At 50.2% G+C, this 20,230-nt stretch overlaps 5 protein-coding genes across 5 annotated transcripts; all 5 read right to left on the reverse strand.

The window, feature by feature from the left end:
• Window positions 1-1,065: 1,065 nt before the first annotated feature.
• On the reverse strand, window positions 1,066-3,588 carry VTN77DRAFT_8798 (uncharacterized protein; the record flags this gene model as incomplete). The annotated part of the gene is made up of 3 exons (XM_069425334.1): window positions 1,066-1,286; window positions 1,341-3,384; window positions 3,499-3,588. 3 exons carry the CDS (start codon window positions 3,586-3,588, stop codon window positions 1,066-1,068), a joined length of 2,355 nt encoding a protein of 784 aa, XP_069274267.1.
• A 1,230-nt stretch (window positions 3,589-4,818) lies between these two features.
• On the reverse strand, window positions 4,819-6,285 carry VTN77DRAFT_8799 (uncharacterized protein; the record flags this gene model as incomplete). Its single annotated transcript, XM_069425335.1, has 8 exons — window positions 4,819-4,873; window positions 4,931-5,375; window positions 5,433-5,489; window positions 5,543-5,635; window positions 5,696-5,828; window positions 5,936-5,971; window positions 6,052-6,121; window positions 6,254-6,285. 8 exons carry the CDS (start codon window positions 6,283-6,285, stop codon window positions 4,819-4,821), a joined length of 921 nt encoding a protein of 306 aa, XP_069274268.1.
• Window positions 6,286-7,841: 1,556 nt separating this feature from the next.
• VTN77DRAFT_8800 (uncharacterized protein) lies at window positions 7,842-9,561 on the reverse strand (the record flags this gene model as incomplete). The annotated part of the gene is made up of 3 exons (XM_069425338.1): window positions 7,842-7,870; window positions 7,934-8,820; window positions 8,882-9,561. 3 exons carry the CDS (start codon window positions 9,559-9,561, stop codon window positions 7,842-7,844), a joined length of 1,596 nt encoding a protein of 531 aa, XP_069274269.1.
• Window positions 9,562-10,881: 1,320 nt separating this feature from the next.
• VTN77DRAFT_8801 (uncharacterized protein) lies at window positions 10,882-13,310 on the reverse strand (the record flags this gene model as incomplete). The annotated part of the gene is made up of 5 exons (XM_069425339.1): window positions 10,882-11,558; window positions 11,617-12,788; window positions 12,870-12,994; window positions 13,068-13,124; window positions 13,209-13,310. The coding sequence occupies 5 exons, from the start codon at window positions 13,308-13,310 to the stop codon at window positions 10,882-10,884; spliced, it is 2,133 nt and encodes a 710-aa protein (XP_069274270.1).
• Window positions 13,311-14,852: 1,542 nt separating this feature from the next.
• VTN77DRAFT_8802 (uncharacterized protein) lies at window positions 14,853-17,172 on the reverse strand (the record flags this gene model as incomplete). Its single annotated transcript, XM_069425340.1, has 7 exons — window positions 14,853-15,361; window positions 15,414-15,603; window positions 15,657-16,595; window positions 16,671-16,814; window positions 16,879-16,951; window positions 17,042-17,058; window positions 17,119-17,172. The coding sequence occupies 7 exons, from the start codon at window positions 17,170-17,172 to the stop codon at window positions 14,853-14,855; spliced, it is 1,926 nt and encodes a 641-aa protein (XP_069274271.1).
• Between the last annotated feature and the right edge of the window lie 3,058 nt (window positions 17,173-20,230).

The raw sequence follows: 20,230 nt of genomic DNA on the forward strand, positions 1-20,230 counted from the left end.
CCCCAACGCTAAAATAAACATTAAACATGGATGATCAATCGATCCATTATGGAAGAAGACAATTGCAGCAAGACTATCCGTACTTTCTCCGTACTCCGAACTGGAGTACTGGAGCATTATTCGATAAATAATGAAACGCTGGGGGTTTCCCCATACCCCATGAATAATTCCCCCCACGCACGCCTGGCTCTCCGCACGGGGGGAATATACTAAAAAGTATGTACAAGCCTAGCAAGCCTACTACCTAAAACATGACTGTTCATCAGAATTAATTACTCCAGTACGGAGTACTGGTTACTGGCATAAATCAGCTCGATGATTGATTGATTCAATCCGGGAAATTCCGAAAGCCTCTGATAGGGGAAGAAAGAAAGAAAGCTTGATTATACATCACAGTATCACCTCTTTTTCATTCATTAAATATTCCTTTGCACAGTACAGTACAGTAATTATTTAAATTAAACCCTTCCTATTGTGGAGAAGGAAAAAAATGAAGACCTGCAATGCTTTAAAAAGTCATTGCCACACACACACACACACACACACACGCAGTCATCTCCATCTTCATCATTGATATAGCTGTGAGTTAGTTCAGTTCACTTTCATATAGTGAGTGAGTGCTTTATATATGTGCATACATTACATTACATTACATTTAGCACCTACTAAAAGCGCTTACTAAGAGCCATTGTCAAAAGCAATCGAAACCACTCATCTCCTAGATGGAAGAGAAGAAGAGGGGGAAAATCTGAATCCATTTGCCTCCACGTACGGAGTGTTAACAGGCCAGGAAGATCACCATTAAAGCATAACTTTAAACCGTACCGTACCGTACCGCATATCTTATACATAAGCCCTGGAAGACGAAAAGGGCAGAAACAAAGGCAATGAAAAGACCCTCCTAGACTGCTGTGGACATAAAATATCCCTTATCTTATCCCTTTGATTTATGCACAAACAACGCCACCAGATCCCTACCTACCAGGCCGTTCGCGCCATATGCTCTCACACGCTCCCATAAAACTGTAAGAGAGTACGAATAAAAAAAATGGGGGAAGATGGGACCTATCCACCTCGCTCACCATACTGCCTGGCCCAGTCTTCGTACTTTTGCAACCCCTCTCGGCTCACACTCGGCCGTATCGTGTAGAGACTCGCCTCGAAGTCTTCAAACCGGATCGGACGAATCTGGTCCGTCGGAGTATGCAGAAGAGCTTCACCCAGATTGCGAAGGGGTCCCATGGCGGCGTCCTTGGCCAGAGCTGTGATATCAGAACCGGAGAAGCCTAAGTAAGAAATTAGCCCACCATTTCGTTCCAGATTTCTATGATACAACTCACCCTCTGTCACCTTGACCAACACCTGGATATCATCATCCGACAAATCGTGCTTCTGATGGCTCAGCAGTTTCCGTAGCTGCTGCTCCCGGACAGGCTCCTCCGGCAGCGGAATGTACTGTCGGCGCACAAATCTCCGCCGCGCCGCCTCATCGATATCCCAAGGCATGTTGGTGGCTGCCAGAACAAGCACCCGGCTGGCGTCGCCTTCTCTTTTGTTGTCAGACTGTTCCCGTCCTGCGGCAGCACGCTGAAGATCTGACCACTGAATCAAAAACTCCGTCTTGGATCGTCGGGACGCCTCATGTTCGGTGCCGGACGATCGTGTCGAAAGCAACGAGTCGATTTCATCCACGAAGATGATCGAAGGAGCGAGAGCCTTGGCAAGCGCGAAAAGAGCACGAACGAGCTTCTCGCTTTCACCATGCCATTTCGAAGTCAGGCTGGAGGCCGACACGGAAAAGAATGTCGACTTCGATTCGGTTGCAACAGCCCTCGCGAGCATCGTTTTCCCGGTTCCTGGTGGCCCAAACAAAAGCAGGCCCCTCGCAGGCTCCCGAAGCCCCATAAACAAATCCGGCCGGAGGAATGGATAGACTACAGCCTCTTTGAGCGCCTTTTTGGCCGCTTCTAGCCCTGCGATATCGTCCCAGTGGACTTCATCGCCTCGAACAACGACATCATTGAGAATCTGTCGCGCCGCGTTCACGTCGACGCCTCTTGGAAGTTTCTTCATGATGTCTCGAAAGGCATAGTCTGTCTCATTACCCGAAGAGCACTCATCCGATGATTCCTGGTCGCTGGAAGGCGGCGTCACCCTGGGCTTGAGATTCTCTGGTCGCATTTTCCGTCCAGCAGAAGACCCACGGTGAGCTGCATCCGCCCGCGTCCTATGAAATCGATCGTCGCCGTTGGAAGACGAGTTCGCTGGGGAGACTCTGTTGCTGGGTGTAGAGCTCAGCGTCCGTGGCAGCGACTTTCTTGGTGTCTGATCTACACTGTTCGTCTTAGACAAAGTCTGCGAGGATATAGATTTCGAAGGAGGGTGCTCTCGATATGCAGGAGGCTTTGGAGGTGGAATTGGCTTGGTCGGTGTTTTCGATGGTGCAGCTCTCATGGTGGATGCAGCTGGATCGAGCTGATCCACGGTCTGCCGTGAGTCATGAGAAGATGATGATATCACACCACTCGACCCTTTTCCGTGAAAATGATCTGGATGTTGCCAACTCGAGCTTGGAGTGTAGTCTGACGGGGTCTGTCTTCGGCCACTCCGTTTGGAAGTCTCGTCACTGGAGGAGAGTTTTCCATCCGGATCCCTCTTCACCTCCGAGTCGCTGGATGTGCAGTATCGAGGACGTGCTGCAGATACATCTCCTGAATTTTGCACCTTCTCGGACGAGGAGCCCCAAGCTAGTCCAGCTGCTTTCCAGGCAGCCGGGAGTGTCCCATTCTGGCTACTGGAGGCCTTGCTCTTGGACGACTTCTTCGGATCCTTCTGGCGCAGGGTCGTGAGCATCACTTTCCGCCTTTCGGGGCTCGATCCACGCGACGTCGTTTTCCCTAGCGGCGTACTAGATCCTGACAACGTTGGAGTGGGCGATGCAGGTTTCTGTGAGGCTGGCGAGGGATCGCCGCTGTGTGACCTCTGCAATTGCGGGAGCAAACCCGACTTGGATGATGCCGTCGGTCTCACAACATGAGACGCTGGTTTTGAAAGATCCAAGTAATCCACGGCCGGTATCGTTCCTTCTCCGATCCACCCAGGTGTGCTAGCATTGATCCCACTTGAGGGCCGCTTGCCCTTTTCCAATCGCGATCGTGACGGACCCTGCTCGTCCTTCTCCTGGGCCTCTTTCCTGCTCTCCTGAAGAGCCTCTAATAGATCGACCCGCTCTTTGCATTGAAGCTCCAGTTGGCGGATTGATTCTTGGAGGGCCTTCTCCGTCTCTGTCTTGGGGACGTAGTTCGGAGGTACTCGGTAGGCGTTATGGTAATAGATCGTTTCAAGGGCTGAGCGCCAGGACCGCAGAGCTTCTGCTTCATTGTTCTGTATGCAAAGCACACGTGAGCGTAGGACCAAATTCAGAACCAGAAATGTCGACTTCGGGGAAACAACTGCGGGAAAGAAGACAGCGAAGATCTTCGTCTAGAACGAACATACCTGTCCCTCAAAGTAGACGGCAGTCGAGCACATCAGGTAGCACTCATCGTACGTCTTCTGCATCGAAGACGCAGGCTTTGAGCGCATCATCAAGTTTCACGAGGCGGGAAGGACTGCAGGGCAGGCCGCTCGCCGCCATGCGACCGATCCCAAAGTCCAGAACAATCTTCAGGTTTTTGCCTTTCGTCTTGATAAGTTGTTTCTTTTTCTTCCTTTTTTCCTGCCTGTCTGGCAAAGAGGGTTGTCTGGGTGAGCTGCAATCAGCAGTGTCGTGCACCTCGAAGTGGAGATCTAATTTCACGGGGAACCTCTCGCGTGACGTCGTTGGCTCAGATCGAGTCTGGAGGGGAAGCAGGAGCGGTCCCGGGAGAGTCCCGCTTGCAAAGTAATATGACGGAGCGGTCTGAACGACAGGAAACAAAAAAAGGCTGTCGACTGGAAAGGAGTCATCTGCGATAATGGCTGATGAAGAAAAATCTGTGGTAGTCTTGCGGGGAGGCTGGTTGTGACGTAGAGGATCGTTTTCTGGGTTTTGCCTTAACTAATTGACTTCATTGACTTCAGGCCAGCCATTACCAACCTAGGTAGGTAGACCAGTCGATATCTCGGGCATCGTCAGCCATATCAAAGAGAGAGAGTTTCCTATTAATTACGGTGAGTGATCGACTACTCGATAATAATTGTAGAGAGATCAGAACTCGTGTGAATCTAAATTGCCACCCCAAGTCATAAGGGCATCATCTTCATTGATATCCCAGATTTTAACCCTTCAAAAAGGCTTACCCACATGCTGTCCTTCTTGGAATCTATGATTACATGTCCGAAGTGTAGAAAAAAAAACTCAAACCAAAAAGACTGAGTTGCTCGCGACCACGCAGCAGCTCGCGGACAACAGCCGCCATTCCCCAGATTCCAACGCCGATATCAAAACAGACACCCCAGTAAAAGAACAAGCGCTCGTTCAGACGCTCAAAGGAGGTCATTTGCTGGAGAGCCGCCGAATCAACAGCTCAGATTCCCATAGCGTGATCAAAATGTACACTGCAAGAAGCGAAGAGATGGAGAAGAGGAGATTTCGGAAGACGTCGCGTCCGATGGCCTTGTCAGACTCCCAGGATCGTTTTCCTTTGGAGACTCGGACCATCCGAGTAAACACTGCCTGGAACGCGGTAGTGCCAGAGTATAAGTCTAGCACAAGTATGTTCCCGGATTGCGAAGGGCCCAACAGACGGGAGGGAAAACGGTTCTCTCCGGGAAGGGACAAGGTGAGGTATGGATATGCGGACAGGATAGGACACTGCGACTCAGCAGGAGGAGTGATCATTTCTCAGCGCTCTGAGACTTGAAATAGGCCTTTGCCATTTCGTAGGAAGTCCTAGGGGATCTGTTAGTTTATCCAGAAAAGGCAATCTCCAAGACTGATGCAACATACCAACAGATAGCGGTACTAGGCATTGTAGAGATGATCCTAGGACGCATCCCGCGTAGGAATCCCTTCCATCCAAACTGGCGCTTGATAATGGCAGCCGCGTGAAAGAGGCCTGTGGCGGAGCGTATCTCGTGGTCCTTTGCAAGCCCGCGAGTTTGGAGCAGGGTTTTGATCACATCGAGAGGCGTCGTGATTCCAGCAGCGATCGCACCGGCCAGGCCGCCCGCAATACAATGCGTAAATGGATCATATTCCTTCTTCGGATTCATGATCTTCGATATCGACTCGTATGCCACGAATTGAGTAGCGGTGAAAGGGATGGTCATGCAGAGTGTCGTAGGATAGGAGACGTAGAAGGCATGCAAGCCCTCTGTCCGATAGACAGCCCGCGCACACTGGGCGATGCTCTTATGCACCGAGCCATGGACTTGCATACGTTGCTTGATGACTTGATTGAGTCAGTAAGGCGCCGTTTGCAAGGATTTTACCTGAGGTAAGACCGTACCATCGAAAGGATTCATGAGCGCATCACTGGCAATCGTCGCGGCAGCTCCGCTCAGAGCTTCACAGTATATCAGCATGATCCTTCAACCTCGAATTGTGTGGGAAACTAACCCGCAGCAAATGGATGGTGACCATTGTCCACATTTCCTCCAGCAAGCTCCTTGACAAGCTCATATGTGCCAAAATACACAGCGTGAGCAGGTCCTACATGCAACATTTAGTATCTCGGTCGCAGTCGCGTGTCGCACTTGACTGATCTCATACCAGCGCCCACTATCACACTCGACACGCCCTTCCATAAGGTCCGCCAGCCCTCGATTCGGTAGATTGTAGAAACAGCATTCGTCAAGCCAGTGTACAACCCTCCCGTCGATGGATGCAAGATTTGCATGCGGGTCTAAAGCGTATAATAGGTTAATTAAGTCTTGCCCTTTTCTTTCCTTCGTGGACTATCAAGTCCGTGCACAATTCAATGACAAATAAGGCAGAACACGACAAACGCACCTTTAACAAATCGACAGGGTACATCACCGAATGTTCCTTTTACCACGCTCACCCATCAGCTTTGTATATCCAACCAACGACCCATGTGCACATCGATGTGCAAAAAGAAAACATACCGCTATCCCTGCGAAGGCACCAGCAAGCATGTTGTGCCCCAGGCCATAGTTGGATGGAAGAGCTTCATAGCTAGAAACCCAGCGAAGGGGAAACGTCAGCATCAATCTCACTAGAAACTCCGAAACATGCCGTCGCTGATACCGCGCCCTCAGGAGCCGTATTCACGATGGAGGTGAAAAGAGAGAAATAGCATTCACATACTCATATTCCTGCCCCGGAATATGTTCCGCCATTCGAGCTGAGATAGCTCTCTAGGCGCAGCCGGAGCCGCAGATAGACTCTGGAGAACGCGACGCCTCCGACAAAAAAAAAAGTTCAGAGGTTCAGAGGAGTGGAGAGGGGAGCGGCTCGGGTGAGAGCCCTGGTGAAGACAATAAATAAAAATGAGATAATGAAGGAAAGAAGGAGGGGGAGGGAGAGGGGAGGGTTAGAGGACAGGTGAAAGCAAGGCGGATGAGGGTGAGGTCGCAGTTCAATTCAATGCAGCAATGCTAAGGCAGGAATTGCTTGTGGCGGGATCTGCTCTACGGAGTACACTTGCAGAAACACTTTAGGTATGGCCCGTGCAAAGCAACCTAGGTAAATCCTGCCAGCTTGGTCAACAACACAATTCTGTGACTATCCATGCTACTTCACAAACTAGAATACCAATTGTCCAGATGTCTTACAGATAAAGAAAGATCTTTATCATATAACAATACTTCTACAATGATACCTTTGCTTTCCCCAGTCTCTTTGTTGGAGGTGTTCAGCTCATTACTTTTTTTTTTCTTCCGTTTACCTCCCGCGGAGAGGGGCGGAACTTCCGATGACGGAGGAAAAGCACATTACGTAATGTATGTCCATACAGTACTCCGGACAACTTGGTTATGGCAAAGAAAGCAATTAGTCTACTTAAAAAGTGAATAATCCACAGTGACAGTGTGCGGTACCTGCCTGGTGGCCAAATTAGATAACTCGCAATTGCATTACTAATAGCTGGAGAGTCCCCCACGGCCCAGAATCTGTGAATTGCCAATGATTTGCATGGTGACATTGATCTCTGGGTGAAGGCCTATGCAACTGTACGGAGTGCTTACTAGTACCTAAAGATATGCTCTTTGCCACTCCGAGTATAGCGATATCCATTATTATTACTCCAGACAGGAAGGTTGCACTATCTGCAAGCTGCAGGCTGCAGCAGTCCCCTCGGTCTCGGCTCTGCGGAGATACAATCCCAAAAGGGGAATGAGCTTGGACGTCTATCAACCGACACAACCGGCTGTGAAAGCATCATGAGCCTCTACAGCGATTACCAGCACCACACCCGTTCCATTTGTAAAATACCAGTAGCTTCCGCAGTCTGAAAACAGGACAGAATAATAGAATAGAATGAAAATAGACGTATGATGATAGGACCTCTAATCTTATGGCTATGACTATGTCTGGTCACTCAAGCGGAACCACACAACAGTAGATGTAGATAAGACACATATATCTCAGACGCTTTGCATTGAACAATAAGATTAAAAAAAATAAGAATAATCATCAAGTGTATGGATTCATATTCATTCATGTCGTACAAGGTAACTTTGTGATAAGCTTAATCTGCGCACTCCCTCACTGTCGAGTCCCTAGATTGGATTGATTGTATTGCCTGCTGACGAGTGCCAACAGAATAACAACAGCCGGTGGAAAAAAAAACTGGTGACAAAAAAATTAAATAAAAAAATAAAGACATATCAGGATGATGATGATGACGCTAATGGAGAATAGAGGGGAACAGAAACGTTATACAAGCACTGTCATACTATATCTTCACATTGAATTCCCATTCCCCTGTTTCAATCGACAAGTCAGCGTTTTGTTATTTCAAAACGAACAGAGAGTGGTCTTTCTTACCATTCTTCAAATTCTCGGCAGTGTCACTCAACAGGATGATACGGCGTTTGTTGCAGTATGCCGTCTTATCGAGGATATCCACCTTGAGCTCTGCAAGCTCCGAGATGGGCTTCTCAAACATCTCACTCAGGCTTTCCACCGCCATCTCCAAATCCTTTTGGTTGTCTTCGAAGATCTCCGTCAGGTTGTTGCGAGCAAGGTAATAGGCAAAGGCATAGGTCCACTTCAAGGTCTGACGGCACTGCTGAAGAGCTTGGGAGGCGGTGTCAAGGAATTGGACCTCAATCCACGACATACCCGACTGAGACTGCAGGCTCGTCATCTTCTTCTCCGTCTTGAGATACAGATCCTTATCGAGCTTCGCCGACTGCTCATGGTTCGCATAGCGATTGTAGTAGTGCAGGTACCGTTCCAACGACGCTCGTGACCGGGCTTGAGCGTCCCGAGCCTCCATGCCGGACTTCTCCTCATACCGATTGCAGTTATACCAGCTCGTGCCATGCTCAGACCACAGTCCCATGCACATCCAGCAGAATTCGTGTTTGCATTTTCGGCATGTCATGTGGTTGCACCCACCGTTTTTCTCGATGGTGGAATGGCATTTTGGGCACTCTTTGGTGTTGGCGGAAATCCAGTTCGCGGTCTCCGAGTCATCTTCACATTTCTTCAACCACATCTTGACCAAAGAGCAAGGTGGCGGCTGGTGATCGCTCAGAGAACAACCGAAACAGAAGCTGTGCTTGCATGCGCAATGTACTGTGGGCACCGTTTTGTTTAGGTCTCTCGGTTTCACTGCACAGTCGATTGCATACTCGCAATTCGGGGCGGGACACCACTTGAGGTTTTCCTTATCGTCAACGTAGGTCCGAGTGAGGAGAGTTTGGTACCTAGAAAAGGACAGTCAGCACATTTTTCTATTCCTCTCTCTGAGAACTTAGAGATGCATACCGCTCCTTCAGATCATCCGTAACAAGCAAGTTCAGCGACTTAGAATCCACGATACGGTGACAGTTGTCCTGCGGGCACTGTATCCTGGCTGCTTCACCCTCCTCTTTGATCTTCTGTGCAAGATACTGCCTGAAACAGTCGACGCAGAAACGGTGGCCGCATCGCATCGCATACGTTTCCAAATCTTCTCCATCCTCACAGCAAATCGCACACGTAAAGCCCGGAACGATCTCCGTCTTGGGATCCCCTTCAAAATTCTGTCCCAGGCCAGCCTCTTCCAATGTTTCCTCGGGATGGTCCATGTAAGCCTCGATCAACTTCTCCCGGTTCCATCGAAAATGGCGCAAAAGTATCGCAGCCGACTCCGGCGGTAGACCCAAAATTGCCGCAACTTCGTTGATCTGCTGGTTCTGCTCCCGTTCGATGTCCGCGGGGCTCAGAACCTTGAAATCGACCTCATATGGCTTCTTGGGTTTCTTCACGATATCTTTGTCGTAGGAGAATCCGGTATCATAGTCATCGCCGAAATCTTCTGAAGCAATCGATGCATCAGTAATCACTATTCTATCAAAGTCATCTGGTAGCCACAACATACCTTCGCCCAAGCTCTCATCGTCGCTGCCCTGCAAATCCTCCTCGCGGCTAGAGACATCAGTCATGAAATCATCGTCCGAATCCATGCTGCCAGTGGTGGTGGCGGGAGTCGCGATATCCGACACCCTCTTTCTCAGAGAGACCGGATAACTAGCACCCGTTCCTGAGAGTGAAGTCCGTCTGGTATCTTGGGTTTTGTCACTCCGAGGGACCTTGTTCGAGGACCTCCGACCTGTGGTGGGAGTCTCGGTGGCGGCGCTGCTCTTGTCGTCGTCAATCGCCGCCTCAAGAGCCTTCCTCTTCCTCGTTTGTGGAGGCGTGGTGAAGGCTGGTGAAACCGTGGTAAGCCGAGAGAGATGTGTTGACGCGAAAAAAAGATGGCCTTGGGACCTTCTTTTTTTCTCTAGTCAACACACACGCCACAGCTCACCGAAAGGGTTCCAAGACTGTTCTGGGGGATGCGTCTTGAGCCACGAAGGCGGCGATAGGCAAAACACCAAAGGTCTGCAATGCTGTCCGTTATGTAAGGTCACCAAAGTTTGGCTCCGTATGGAGAGAGGAAGGAGGCCAAGATGGGTTGCTGCGAATCCACGGGACACCCTCCTCGTTTACCCGGACCCTGGTTCGACAACACGGACCGAGTTGGTTCTCCTATCGGGGCCGGGATTGTCGACTGCCACTTAAAGGTTGTCTATGGCAAAGAAGAAAGACAGAGACTCGAGCAAGGAGAGACGATATCGTGGAGGAGTCTAGTGGACAGGACTAACGTGGGGAGTGACGAGAGGCGTGCCTGGAGGGAAGTGAATGCTGGAGTCGTTGGCAAGCAGCAATAGTGGGACAGTGTTCGGGTGCGGGAGCGGACCTTTTGGCGGGAGCCTGTTCCCGAGAACGATGATGTCAGTGGACAGGGCCAAAGAGACACAGACGTCTGTACCTGGAAGTGAAAAGTGGAGGAAAGATTCACCTTAGGCAGGTGCTGGGTGCAGAAGCAAAGCCAGTAACGAGCTGTGAGACAAGAGTCGAGCAGGTAGAGTCCTAGTGGGCAGAAGAGCAAGGGTAGTGGCGGACGGCGAATGGGACGGACAGCAGCTGACAGGCGCAGATGACCGATAACCTCATGGCGAACAGGGCTAGCAGGGCCACCCGTTGCGCCAGCCTACTTCCTGGGTAATCTGTCTGTGTATAATGCTCCTCCTTTCAACAAAATGCCATACGACCTTGCTTCGGCCTGTTAGCTGCTCGAAATTTGATTTTCTTGTTCTTTTTATTTTTTTTTGCCTGCCCCTAGGTAGGCATATCTATGGGTATCTACACCGCCCTATATATACGGAGTATATCTTCTCATGAACTAGGTAGGACTTCAGCACTTCTACCTTGACATCTAGGACGGAGTGAGTCATCCCTGCTCACTCTTCATCGCTTTCCTCCTCCTCTTCCTCCTCCTCCTCTTCGGCATTGGCAAGCCAGTCGACAAATTGTTGCGTCTGGCTGCGAACCTTCTTCATTTCCTCGCTGCTGTACGAGCGCTCGTCTGCCCACCATTGCTCGTATGCCTCTTCCTCGACGATCTCCAGGTCATAGAGCTCCTTGGCCGTGAACAATAGGATTGTATCTCCTTTGTTACGGTGCACCAGTTCCTGTTGGATCTGCAGCAGCAGATCAACTTGGTCTCGCTTCTCGTCCATGTTCTTGTCAAAGATGCTCCGCTCTACGACCTCCCGGTAATGGGTGAAGACATTCTTGACCGCTTCACCAGCACTTTTACCGGACTCCATCAACTGCTGTATACGCTTCATAAATGCCGTTGCTATGGCGCGACGGACCTGATGTTCGGAGGCATTGGCGCTCATGCGAAGACTGACCAATTCCAGCTGCACCACGTCCGCGGAAACTCCATCCCGCAGACTGTCATAAATGCTCGTGGATGCATCATGGTGAAAACGGTCATGTTCCTCACCATCCGAGTAAGACGTCGCGAAGCTACCTGATCGAGACCTGTCAAAGTCGGGGCCTTCACCGGAAATCTCAGAAGACAGTGTCGAGATTGACTCGCTAGATAGAGAGAGTTGGGCCATATTGTAAACTGTAGGAATTAGTACTGATTGATTGGATATCGAGACCCTCGGTTGCGGTATACGTACCTAGCCCTGACGAGGCAATGCTGGCGACATCATCTTCCTCTTCGTCCTCCTCGTGAACAAATTCATAGCCCTGCCCGCCTTCACCAACCACATTTACATCATTCGCAACAGGGGTTCCGTCCTCTCGTGGCGAAACCGTAATACGCGTTCCCCGACAAACCGTCACTCCGCTGGCAATTTTGACCCCAAATGACAAAAGGGCACCGGGCTCGATCTTGCATTGGTTTCCTACGACAACTCTGTCGGCCAGAATGGCCTGACGGATCTCGGTCCCGTCTCCAATGACCACCCCGTCCCAGAGATATGCTCCGTCCAGGATGACGTTCTTGCCAATTTTGCAATCTCTTCCCAGCACCGAGTTCGTGACCGTGGTCTTGTCTCCGATGCTGGTGCCTTGTCCGATGACATTTCGACGTCCGATGATACAGGATCGGGCCAATATGACGCCTCGTTCTTGATACAGGTTGCCCCTTCTGAGCTCATAGGAGTGTCCGGGAAGTAGATTGGTGTCAGGACACAGTGGATATGTCCACCTCGAAATGATATCCTTGCTAATGGCGTCGTATGCCTTCAGATTCCTCACTCTCGCTGCATAGTGGTCCTTGATGATATGGGTGTGGATGGTCTTCCCGTTCAACTCGTAATCTTTCAGCACGCCGTACAGGAAATGCTTCCGGGGCGCCTGGTAGTCAAAACTGTCCGACCATAGACTGAGAACATCTGGCGTACAGATATCGATACCGCAATCTATTAAGTCTTGGCGGATGTCGATTTCGGCATGAGACGTAAGCAGTTCGGCGTCGATGGTGAGACGTGACGAAGACGAACGATCATGATGATTGATCTCCTCATAATGCAGACATCGATCCTTGGTAGGATCGATCACAAACACGGGTGAGACGCCGGAAGCCTTAGTCCGATGATTCCTCCCCGCTTCCCGCAGGACCATGGTCATGATGGCATTTTTGTCCGCCTGGCGACGAGCTCTGTGTTTTGCAAGAACACCCTCGATAGGCAGGTTACTGATAACGTCCCCACTCACGACGATGAAGTCACCGGTTATGACATGTTTACCGTCGAGGTCGCGCATGACATCTCCGACGGAAGTCGAGTTGGACTTGAGGAAGGTCAATTTCTTAAAGGGTGATGAAGGGGATTTCCATTTCGAAGCACTAGATACTTAGTCAGAAACCAGAAGGAGAAGACAGGGCCCCTTGTAGGGAAGAGAGCCAGCTTTCTGTGAGTATACATACTTGATATATTTCTCCAGCTTATCCGAGTGTGCCCCTGCGTAGAGAAATACTTCCTGGACACCCGCATTGGCGAGAAATTCGAGCGTATATTCAATCAAAGGAGTATTCGCAAGGGGCAGTAGACACTGGAATCGAGGTCAGAAACAAAAACACAGTATTCTCGGCCCCGATATACCCTCTAGGATGTGATTGACATACCCTTGGTCTATCCAAAGTGAATGGCTCGAATCTCGTCTCGAAAGTGTCCGCAAGGACCTGGAACCATCACCGCCATTCAATCAGCAACTGCCAATGAAGAAAAAAGATTTTCATCATTCCTCAGCTCGCGTGCGCACGTACAACGGCTTGCAACGTCTCTTCGACCTCTTCCGTCGAATTATTCCCCTTCTGTTTTGAAGCACCTCCACTACCGCCTCCACCGCCCTTCTGCTTGGGACCCATTCCTCAAATATAGAACCGGTAAAGAGTATTCAATGTCGTCGAGGCTGGGAGGTTGATCCGCGATGAAATTGTCGTTTTTTCGTTGTCGCACACAAGTCTCTTTCTCTCTTCCGAATTTTTGGAGAAGGGGCTCCAAAGGCAATGCACGAAAGACAGGGGACAGGAAGTAAAGAAACAAATAGAAACTGACTTGTCCCAGCGCTCTCTATACGAAGGAGTAGCAGTGCTAGCTCCCCGCAATCAAGTCAGGCAAGAATAACAATAATAGGTATCGATAGAGGAAGCTCTTGGCCTGCCAAGCCCGGCAGCACAGTCATCCCACATCGCCCGTTGGTGTCCCGCTCCCAAGAAGGAAGGAATCGAAGTTTGCTTTGTTTGTTTTTGCTGGCAGAATAAGGAAGGCGGTATTTCGAGATCGAGAACCATCATCAGCCACACCTTCTTCTTTCGGGAGCCGTCAGCCGCAAAGAGTCCAGAACCTTCATCACAAGGCCTGGGCCCTCCTCGACTCATAGGAGGCAGGGGACACGGTCTAGACCCCTGGGGACGACCAGCGGAAAAGAAGAAATGGCCTGAGCGTCTGGATCAGATCTAGATTGACGATCCACGGGAACAATAATGCATCTACCCGTCTGCCCTTCTTGGTGACTGAAAACATGTGAATGTCTGGCATTTGATCCCTAGCTAACAGAAGCACTGTTATTATTGTTCGGAGGAAGAAAAACCCCTTGTTTCATGCAGAATTTCTCCCTCCCAGAAAGGTGAAGAATCCCGAACATGTTTCTGTGCTTAGTTCTCAAGGATCTTGCATCCAATCCATAAACAAAACGAGGCGTTACAAACGAGCCTAACATAGATCCTAACGTTTCGAAACACACAAAAAATTCTTTTTTGGAAGTACCAGCTGATCTAACAGAGATATTCATAATGCCACAGAAAAAACATGTAGCATTTCCGCGTCAGCCTCACCTGGAGTTCGCGAGCGAATGATAAGATGACTTTAAATGGGACATGCACATGGACATCGGACAAGGACACCAATTAGGATCCCGACAGAGGACAAAACATACCCAATACCGCCAACCCGTACATTGTATAGATGTCACCCACTATCGGTGGGGGATGTCGATAGAAAAAGGTGAATACAGACAAATGAAACCCTGCCGGCAACTGGCCTAATTAAACCCACACCCTCTTTCCCTAAAAAACATGGTGTAAATGATCTCCGTTTCCCCTCCCGCCCTTTTTCTTAGGTCGTAAAATGCAGCCAGCCACCTCCACCTAGGAGATGGAAGAAGATTTAATTGGTATATGCTGATGTGAAACACAAGTCGAAAACTCCATGAGCGCCGTGATAGATGGAAGACTCGTGGGATATCCGTGGTCCTAGTTACCGTAGGAGTGGAGCCTTCTTCCGAGTAAGAATATGAGAGAAAAACCTGACAATGGATGCGAAGGAGATTCGTTGTTCACGATGACATGAGAAACAGTAGACACCGGAAGAGACGTGGGGAGAACTTGAAGGAGCTATAACTAGTTGGCTTAGCCCGTCGGTCCTCCCTGTACTTGATTGACCATCGGCTGGGTAGGTTGCGGATACATTCGCTGTCGCTTGGCAAAATTGCCGCCGTCGGGCGCACTGGACATTTCCGAGGCTTGCCGCCGATGCTGAGGCCGGACAGTAGGCGCATTGAGTGGAGCCTGGGTGGTCGGAAACTGGACGCCGTTCTTGTCCATCGCGAATGCAGTCGCAGTCGCAGTCGGAGTCAGCTGCTGGATGTACTGGTTCGGGACTTGCTGGACATTAGGGTTCATCGGGGACACTCCTTGGAGCTGACTCGGAGACTGCCAGTTGGTCATAGAAGTCGCAGGTGACTGGCCAGGCGAGCTATCTTCCTTCACCGAATGGGATGCAGAGTTCTGAGTGGCCATCGGGACCGTGGGCCCGGAGTCAATAGTTGGGGGTAGACTCTTGAGATGGACCAGGTGCTTCTCCAGCATGTCAAGGAGACTCTTTTTGGTGAAGGGCTTCGGCAGAACGTCATCCATACCTGGCACAAGTCAGCGATGCCCATTCCAGATCATTAGAGAAAAGACACATACCGTGTTGAAAGTAAAGCTGGATGTCATCACTTCGGATATTCGAAGTCATGGCAATAATCGGAGTCCGGTCAAACTGGCGGATGAGATGGCAAGCCGATACGCCGTCGAGGTTGGGCATTATGATATCCATCAAGATCAGATCATATCTCATTCCGCTTTGGACCTTGTTGACGGCCTCCAGACCGTCCAACTGCACGCCGAGTTAGCCGCATCCGACAAAGCAGGCCGAAAGAAAACACGTACCGCGCTGTCCACATGACAGGCAAAGGAATACAGGAATTTCCCGCCAATCTGGCGACACGTGGCATCATCCTCGACTAGCAGGATTTGTGGTCTCTTCACCCAGCCAGGGTTCACGAGAGTGCTCTTCTTCCGACCGTCCGCGTACTGCCGTCGCGGATCGGAGGGATCAAGTTCCTTGGGAGGCATGGTGTAGGGGATATTGCTGACATGCTCGCTGTACATCGGATCAATACCATTCGTGGTCCCAACCGGGTACACGACCGAATCTAGCTCGCCATTCATCTTGGAATATGCCATGGTTGCGCCGGAGCCGGCCGACGTCGTAGGCCGAACAGCCCCAGTTCCGACAGCACCAGTTCCGACACCGCCAGTCCCGTTCCGGGCAGCGTTGTTGTCCAACGGAGGTGTTGAAACGACTGCCGGATTCTTTTGAGGGTCATTCAATGAGTCGAGGCTAGTCAGACTGAATTGGACCTCGGCATTCATGTCGTTCAGCAGCTTCGAGGCGTGCTGCAAAGGCGATGCGGGAACATCATCGACAGGCGCCACCTGCGAGGAATCGAGCGTCGAACCATCCGGGCCCGGGGCCTGATACGGAGCGGCAGCTCTGCTATCGCGCCGTTGACGGGCATCGACGGAGAGTAAGAAATTCATCACTTGGTGAATGACGCTTTCGTGGTTCAGGATGGTCTTCTGGACACGCATTAACTCCTGGAGCATCAGCTGGTGATCGACGGTAAGCTGGGCATAGCGATCTGAAAGATGTTGGATCTGCTGTTGCTGTGCCGCGATCTGCTGGTTCATGAGGTCGATCTGTTGTGTTGGGATGCTGTCCTCGTTCGTCTGGGTCGGTTTTCGAGGCGCCGGCGCTTTTCGGCGAATGTTGTCGAGCGAGTCTTTGTTGTTCGCCTTGAACTCGGGATGCTTGAATTCCCAGGCCTGCAAGAAAAATGCGTCAGTACAATTGCGAACGGCCCCCTGGTGTTCCTCACAAATGGAAGTGATGCGACTGACATTCGGTCCGTACGGTGATTGTCCGGTCTCCTCATTATTCTGGCGCACTTTGTGGAAGTCGTATTTGTTGAGCTGGCGGACAAAGCTAGCGAAATTGCTATGTTTGAAATGTTTTGGAAGGATAGTTTTCGTAAATTTCTCGCACTACAGCCGGTTCAACGATCAGTCTCCTATCGGGTCGACAATAGCATCGCCGTGTCTTCATTACCTCTAATACCACGAAACTGTCACCCTCGTCTCCCCAGCGAACAATTTCCGAGTATGTTGGATCCTCCAGCATCCTGTATTCACAGTGGTCAGATTGGCGGCCGGCTATGACGTGGAAATTGGGCAGGGAATCGCTGCCAGGCGTAGAGCAGAGGAGAACCTACTTGTACAATTTTCGGACCTGAATAGCATCGGTTAGCAATCAATACAACCGGTCGCGAGAAATCTTCTCCAGACTCACAAAGTCGCTGGAATTGCCAGCGGAGCCGGCACTGGAGGACTGGCCGCTGTCCATCCTGGGTCGGCCCGTCGCAATGCGCGCGGAAACAGAAAACCGCCGTACCAGCGCAGAAGAGCGGACAACAGTAGATGACACGGCAAAGGAAAAACAGAAAAAATTCCCGATACGTCCCTCCTCAGCCAGGCCGTGGAGTCGATGAATCGGCTATGGAGACGAGCACGAGGAGGGTGTCGTCGTGGTGGTAGTAGTGGGACTCGAGGGGGAGCAAAAGGCGATGGATGCTGCCGATGATCGTCCCAATTCCCATTTGAGAAGCAGGCAAGCCAACTTGGGACACGGGATCTAGCCACACGGTATTAACCCTGACGGTAGCAACGCAAGGAGGGCAATTCGCCGAGCAGAGCAGAAATGCAACGGGGGGCGATGGCACGAGTGCCGTGCAAATAAAGCATCTGCAGGACTACAGGCGTGAGGAAGCAAAATTGGCCGTTGCAGTGGTTCGGGTGGGCAGCCTTTTTGGCGGAGGGGAGGGGAACCGGAGAAAGAGATAATATGCCGTCTGGCAATGCAGAGGCCCTGCAATCATGCATCAAGCAGGCCAAAGGGTCAAAGGTTGTTAGGTAGGGCCGTCCCTGAGCTGTGTGCTGCGCTGGTGGGTGCGGCAGCCACGGGTCAGCCGTCAGCGGGCTTGGGGGAGAGCTCTGCGGCTAAGTTACAGTGAGCTCGCGGTGGAAGAATAAGAGTACCCCCGAATGGGCATCCAACAACGCTTTCTTTTTTGCCTCTCTTCTCTAGCTGGGGGACGGTGACGACCTCACCTGCCCAGTGTCGGCCGTCCTCTTTGTCGACAACAAGCCCCACTGCTCCACACGCGACCTTCCAATGCCAGCAACCCTGCCGAAATCCCTAATACACTAGTAATCATGATATGATTTCGCCATGAATAATCCCTACGAAATACTCTACTCGAGGTACGGAGTGCAGGGAATGAATAGCTAACTATAACGGAGCCAGACAATGGCCTTGAAGGACGCCGAAGGAACCGTCTTGGGAATCGATCGCGGAAGGGCTGCGCCTTCCCTTCGTTGCCCCCGCTGGGCTTGGGTGGACAACGCCCAGGTGGACCGACTGGGGGCAGGCAAGAACTTGGCCAATAATAAATACTAAGAAATCCTAATCCCGCCAAAACGCTTGCTTCTTCCCCTTGGGCCGCCCACCCCTCCTGCCAGGTGGCAGACTCCCCGTCATTCAACTCCGTCAACCGCCGGTTAAAGTTCATCATCATTGGCACCGCGCCCTCCAGTGCTGCACGGCAATCAATCGATCAATCAATCAGTCGGATGCGATGGATCGACGGCCGCCATCCTCCCAGTCATGAAAAAGATCCTCGATGTCTGGGATTCGGCTTTTTTCCCGGTGGCAAATGTGGAATCCTCATCCACCGATGGACGGGTTGGCATTATTAACGTGAACACCCACCATATCTCGCATCGTTCGCTCAATCGCTGCCTGTTGAAACTTCCCATGAGTTTATGTAAGCGTACTGCTGATTATTCGGTCACAGTAGTTCGCCATTATCAGATCCCAATTATATGGATAAGAATATAACCGTTCTGGGAATTTTTCAAGATAAGAGTTTTCTTCCAATTTTATCAACCCTACCTTGCTTTTTATTTGATATCATTAAGGGTCGATACTGGAAGGATGTTTATTTAATACTACGAGGGAGGAGATGACCTAATCTGATCTACTAACAGGTAATCAATAGGGAAGCCTGGGTAAGGGACTCGAAATTTGATGGCATGATCCTCGCCATCGATGCTGTCAGTGGATGTCCTGACGCGGCCTATTGACAAGGAGTGGATATTGAGGTCTTGCCACCTTCCTATCCATTAGCCATTTGCAATTCCGATGATGAGGAACTGTCAAAAAAAAAAAAGAAAAAAAAAGTGGCTATAGTTTCCGCCTCAAAGAGTCTGAGATATGCTTCTGTTTGATTGGGAAACCGGCCCTCATCTCCTGGACTGATTTCTGGCTCCTATTGCCAGCAAGTCACTGTCATGTCCGTTGCAAACCAGAAACATAGAATGGAGCCTTCGTACTCGTTTCTATCTGCCAATGAGAGGATCACCCTCTGAACTCTTCCATATCCAAAACCCCCAGACTATGTGTAGAGCCTATTGATACCAAGAATGGTGAGAAACATTTATTGTTATAAATCTTAGATTTAACCTACCTAGGTAGNTTAATTATAGAAAGATATAGTAGAAGTGTGTCTAGAATAAGTAGAGGCATATAGATATCCAGACGTCTATGCGATATGGTTCTGATACCACCGTTCTACCACAGACTCTGGCACCATCTGCTAAGGTTGTCGGGAGTCAAGCAGGTCCATTTGATATAAGTCTATTCATTATAGATATCTAATGGCAGGACAATTCTAAACAATCAATGACTGCGAAAGAAAAGGCGAGAAATGAATTTCTGACAGGCTTTGATTTAGTTCGCATGAGTTAAACATGTGGTAACCTCCGATTTCTCTCGTCTAATCACCTCAGCGGCCAAAGAACTCAGTCCTCTGCTTAAGGTTGTTTGAAGAGACAGTTTCCTGATCGCTTGGATCTAAATGGTTGACCATCGGTGAAACATTGGAAATTCCCGCAATGGAAGGATCAAAGCTGTTCTCGATATCCTCTCCTACTTGGACGAATAGATACCACCTACATAGATTGAGCACGAGCGCTGGATCTTGCTTAGATCAATCACTGCTGTCTTAAAATTAAGATGGTAGGCAGTTTTGCGGAAAGAACGAACCAACTTCTTTCCCAAAAAAGAAATGGAAGTAGCTACCCAGGTATACACTGCACCTTCCTCCTTGGAGAAGTCACAGTATTCTCCGGCTTCCTGCAGAAGCAGTCGAGCTCAGTCTTAGGTTATCCGTCTTTTCTTAGCTACCAAATGGCACAGTACACGCGCAGTCAATCTCTGTAAGGTACCTTATAGGGGGAAAAAGGTGCAGGTGGAAATGCTGCATTCTCTCTCCACTATGGCAGATGTATTGCGTTACATTGCAAGCGGCATACCATTCCATATACTCCGTATATATTCCTCG

Source organism: Rasamsonia byssochlamydoides (assembly GCF_041956645.1).
Source record: "Rasamsonia byssochlamydoides strain NRRL 3658 unplaced genomic scaffold VTN77scaffold_79, whole genome shotgun sequence".
In the NCBI taxonomy this organism is placed as follows: domain Eukaryota; kingdom Fungi; phylum Ascomycota; class Eurotiomycetes; order Eurotiales; family Trichocomaceae; genus Rasamsonia; species Rasamsonia byssochlamydoides.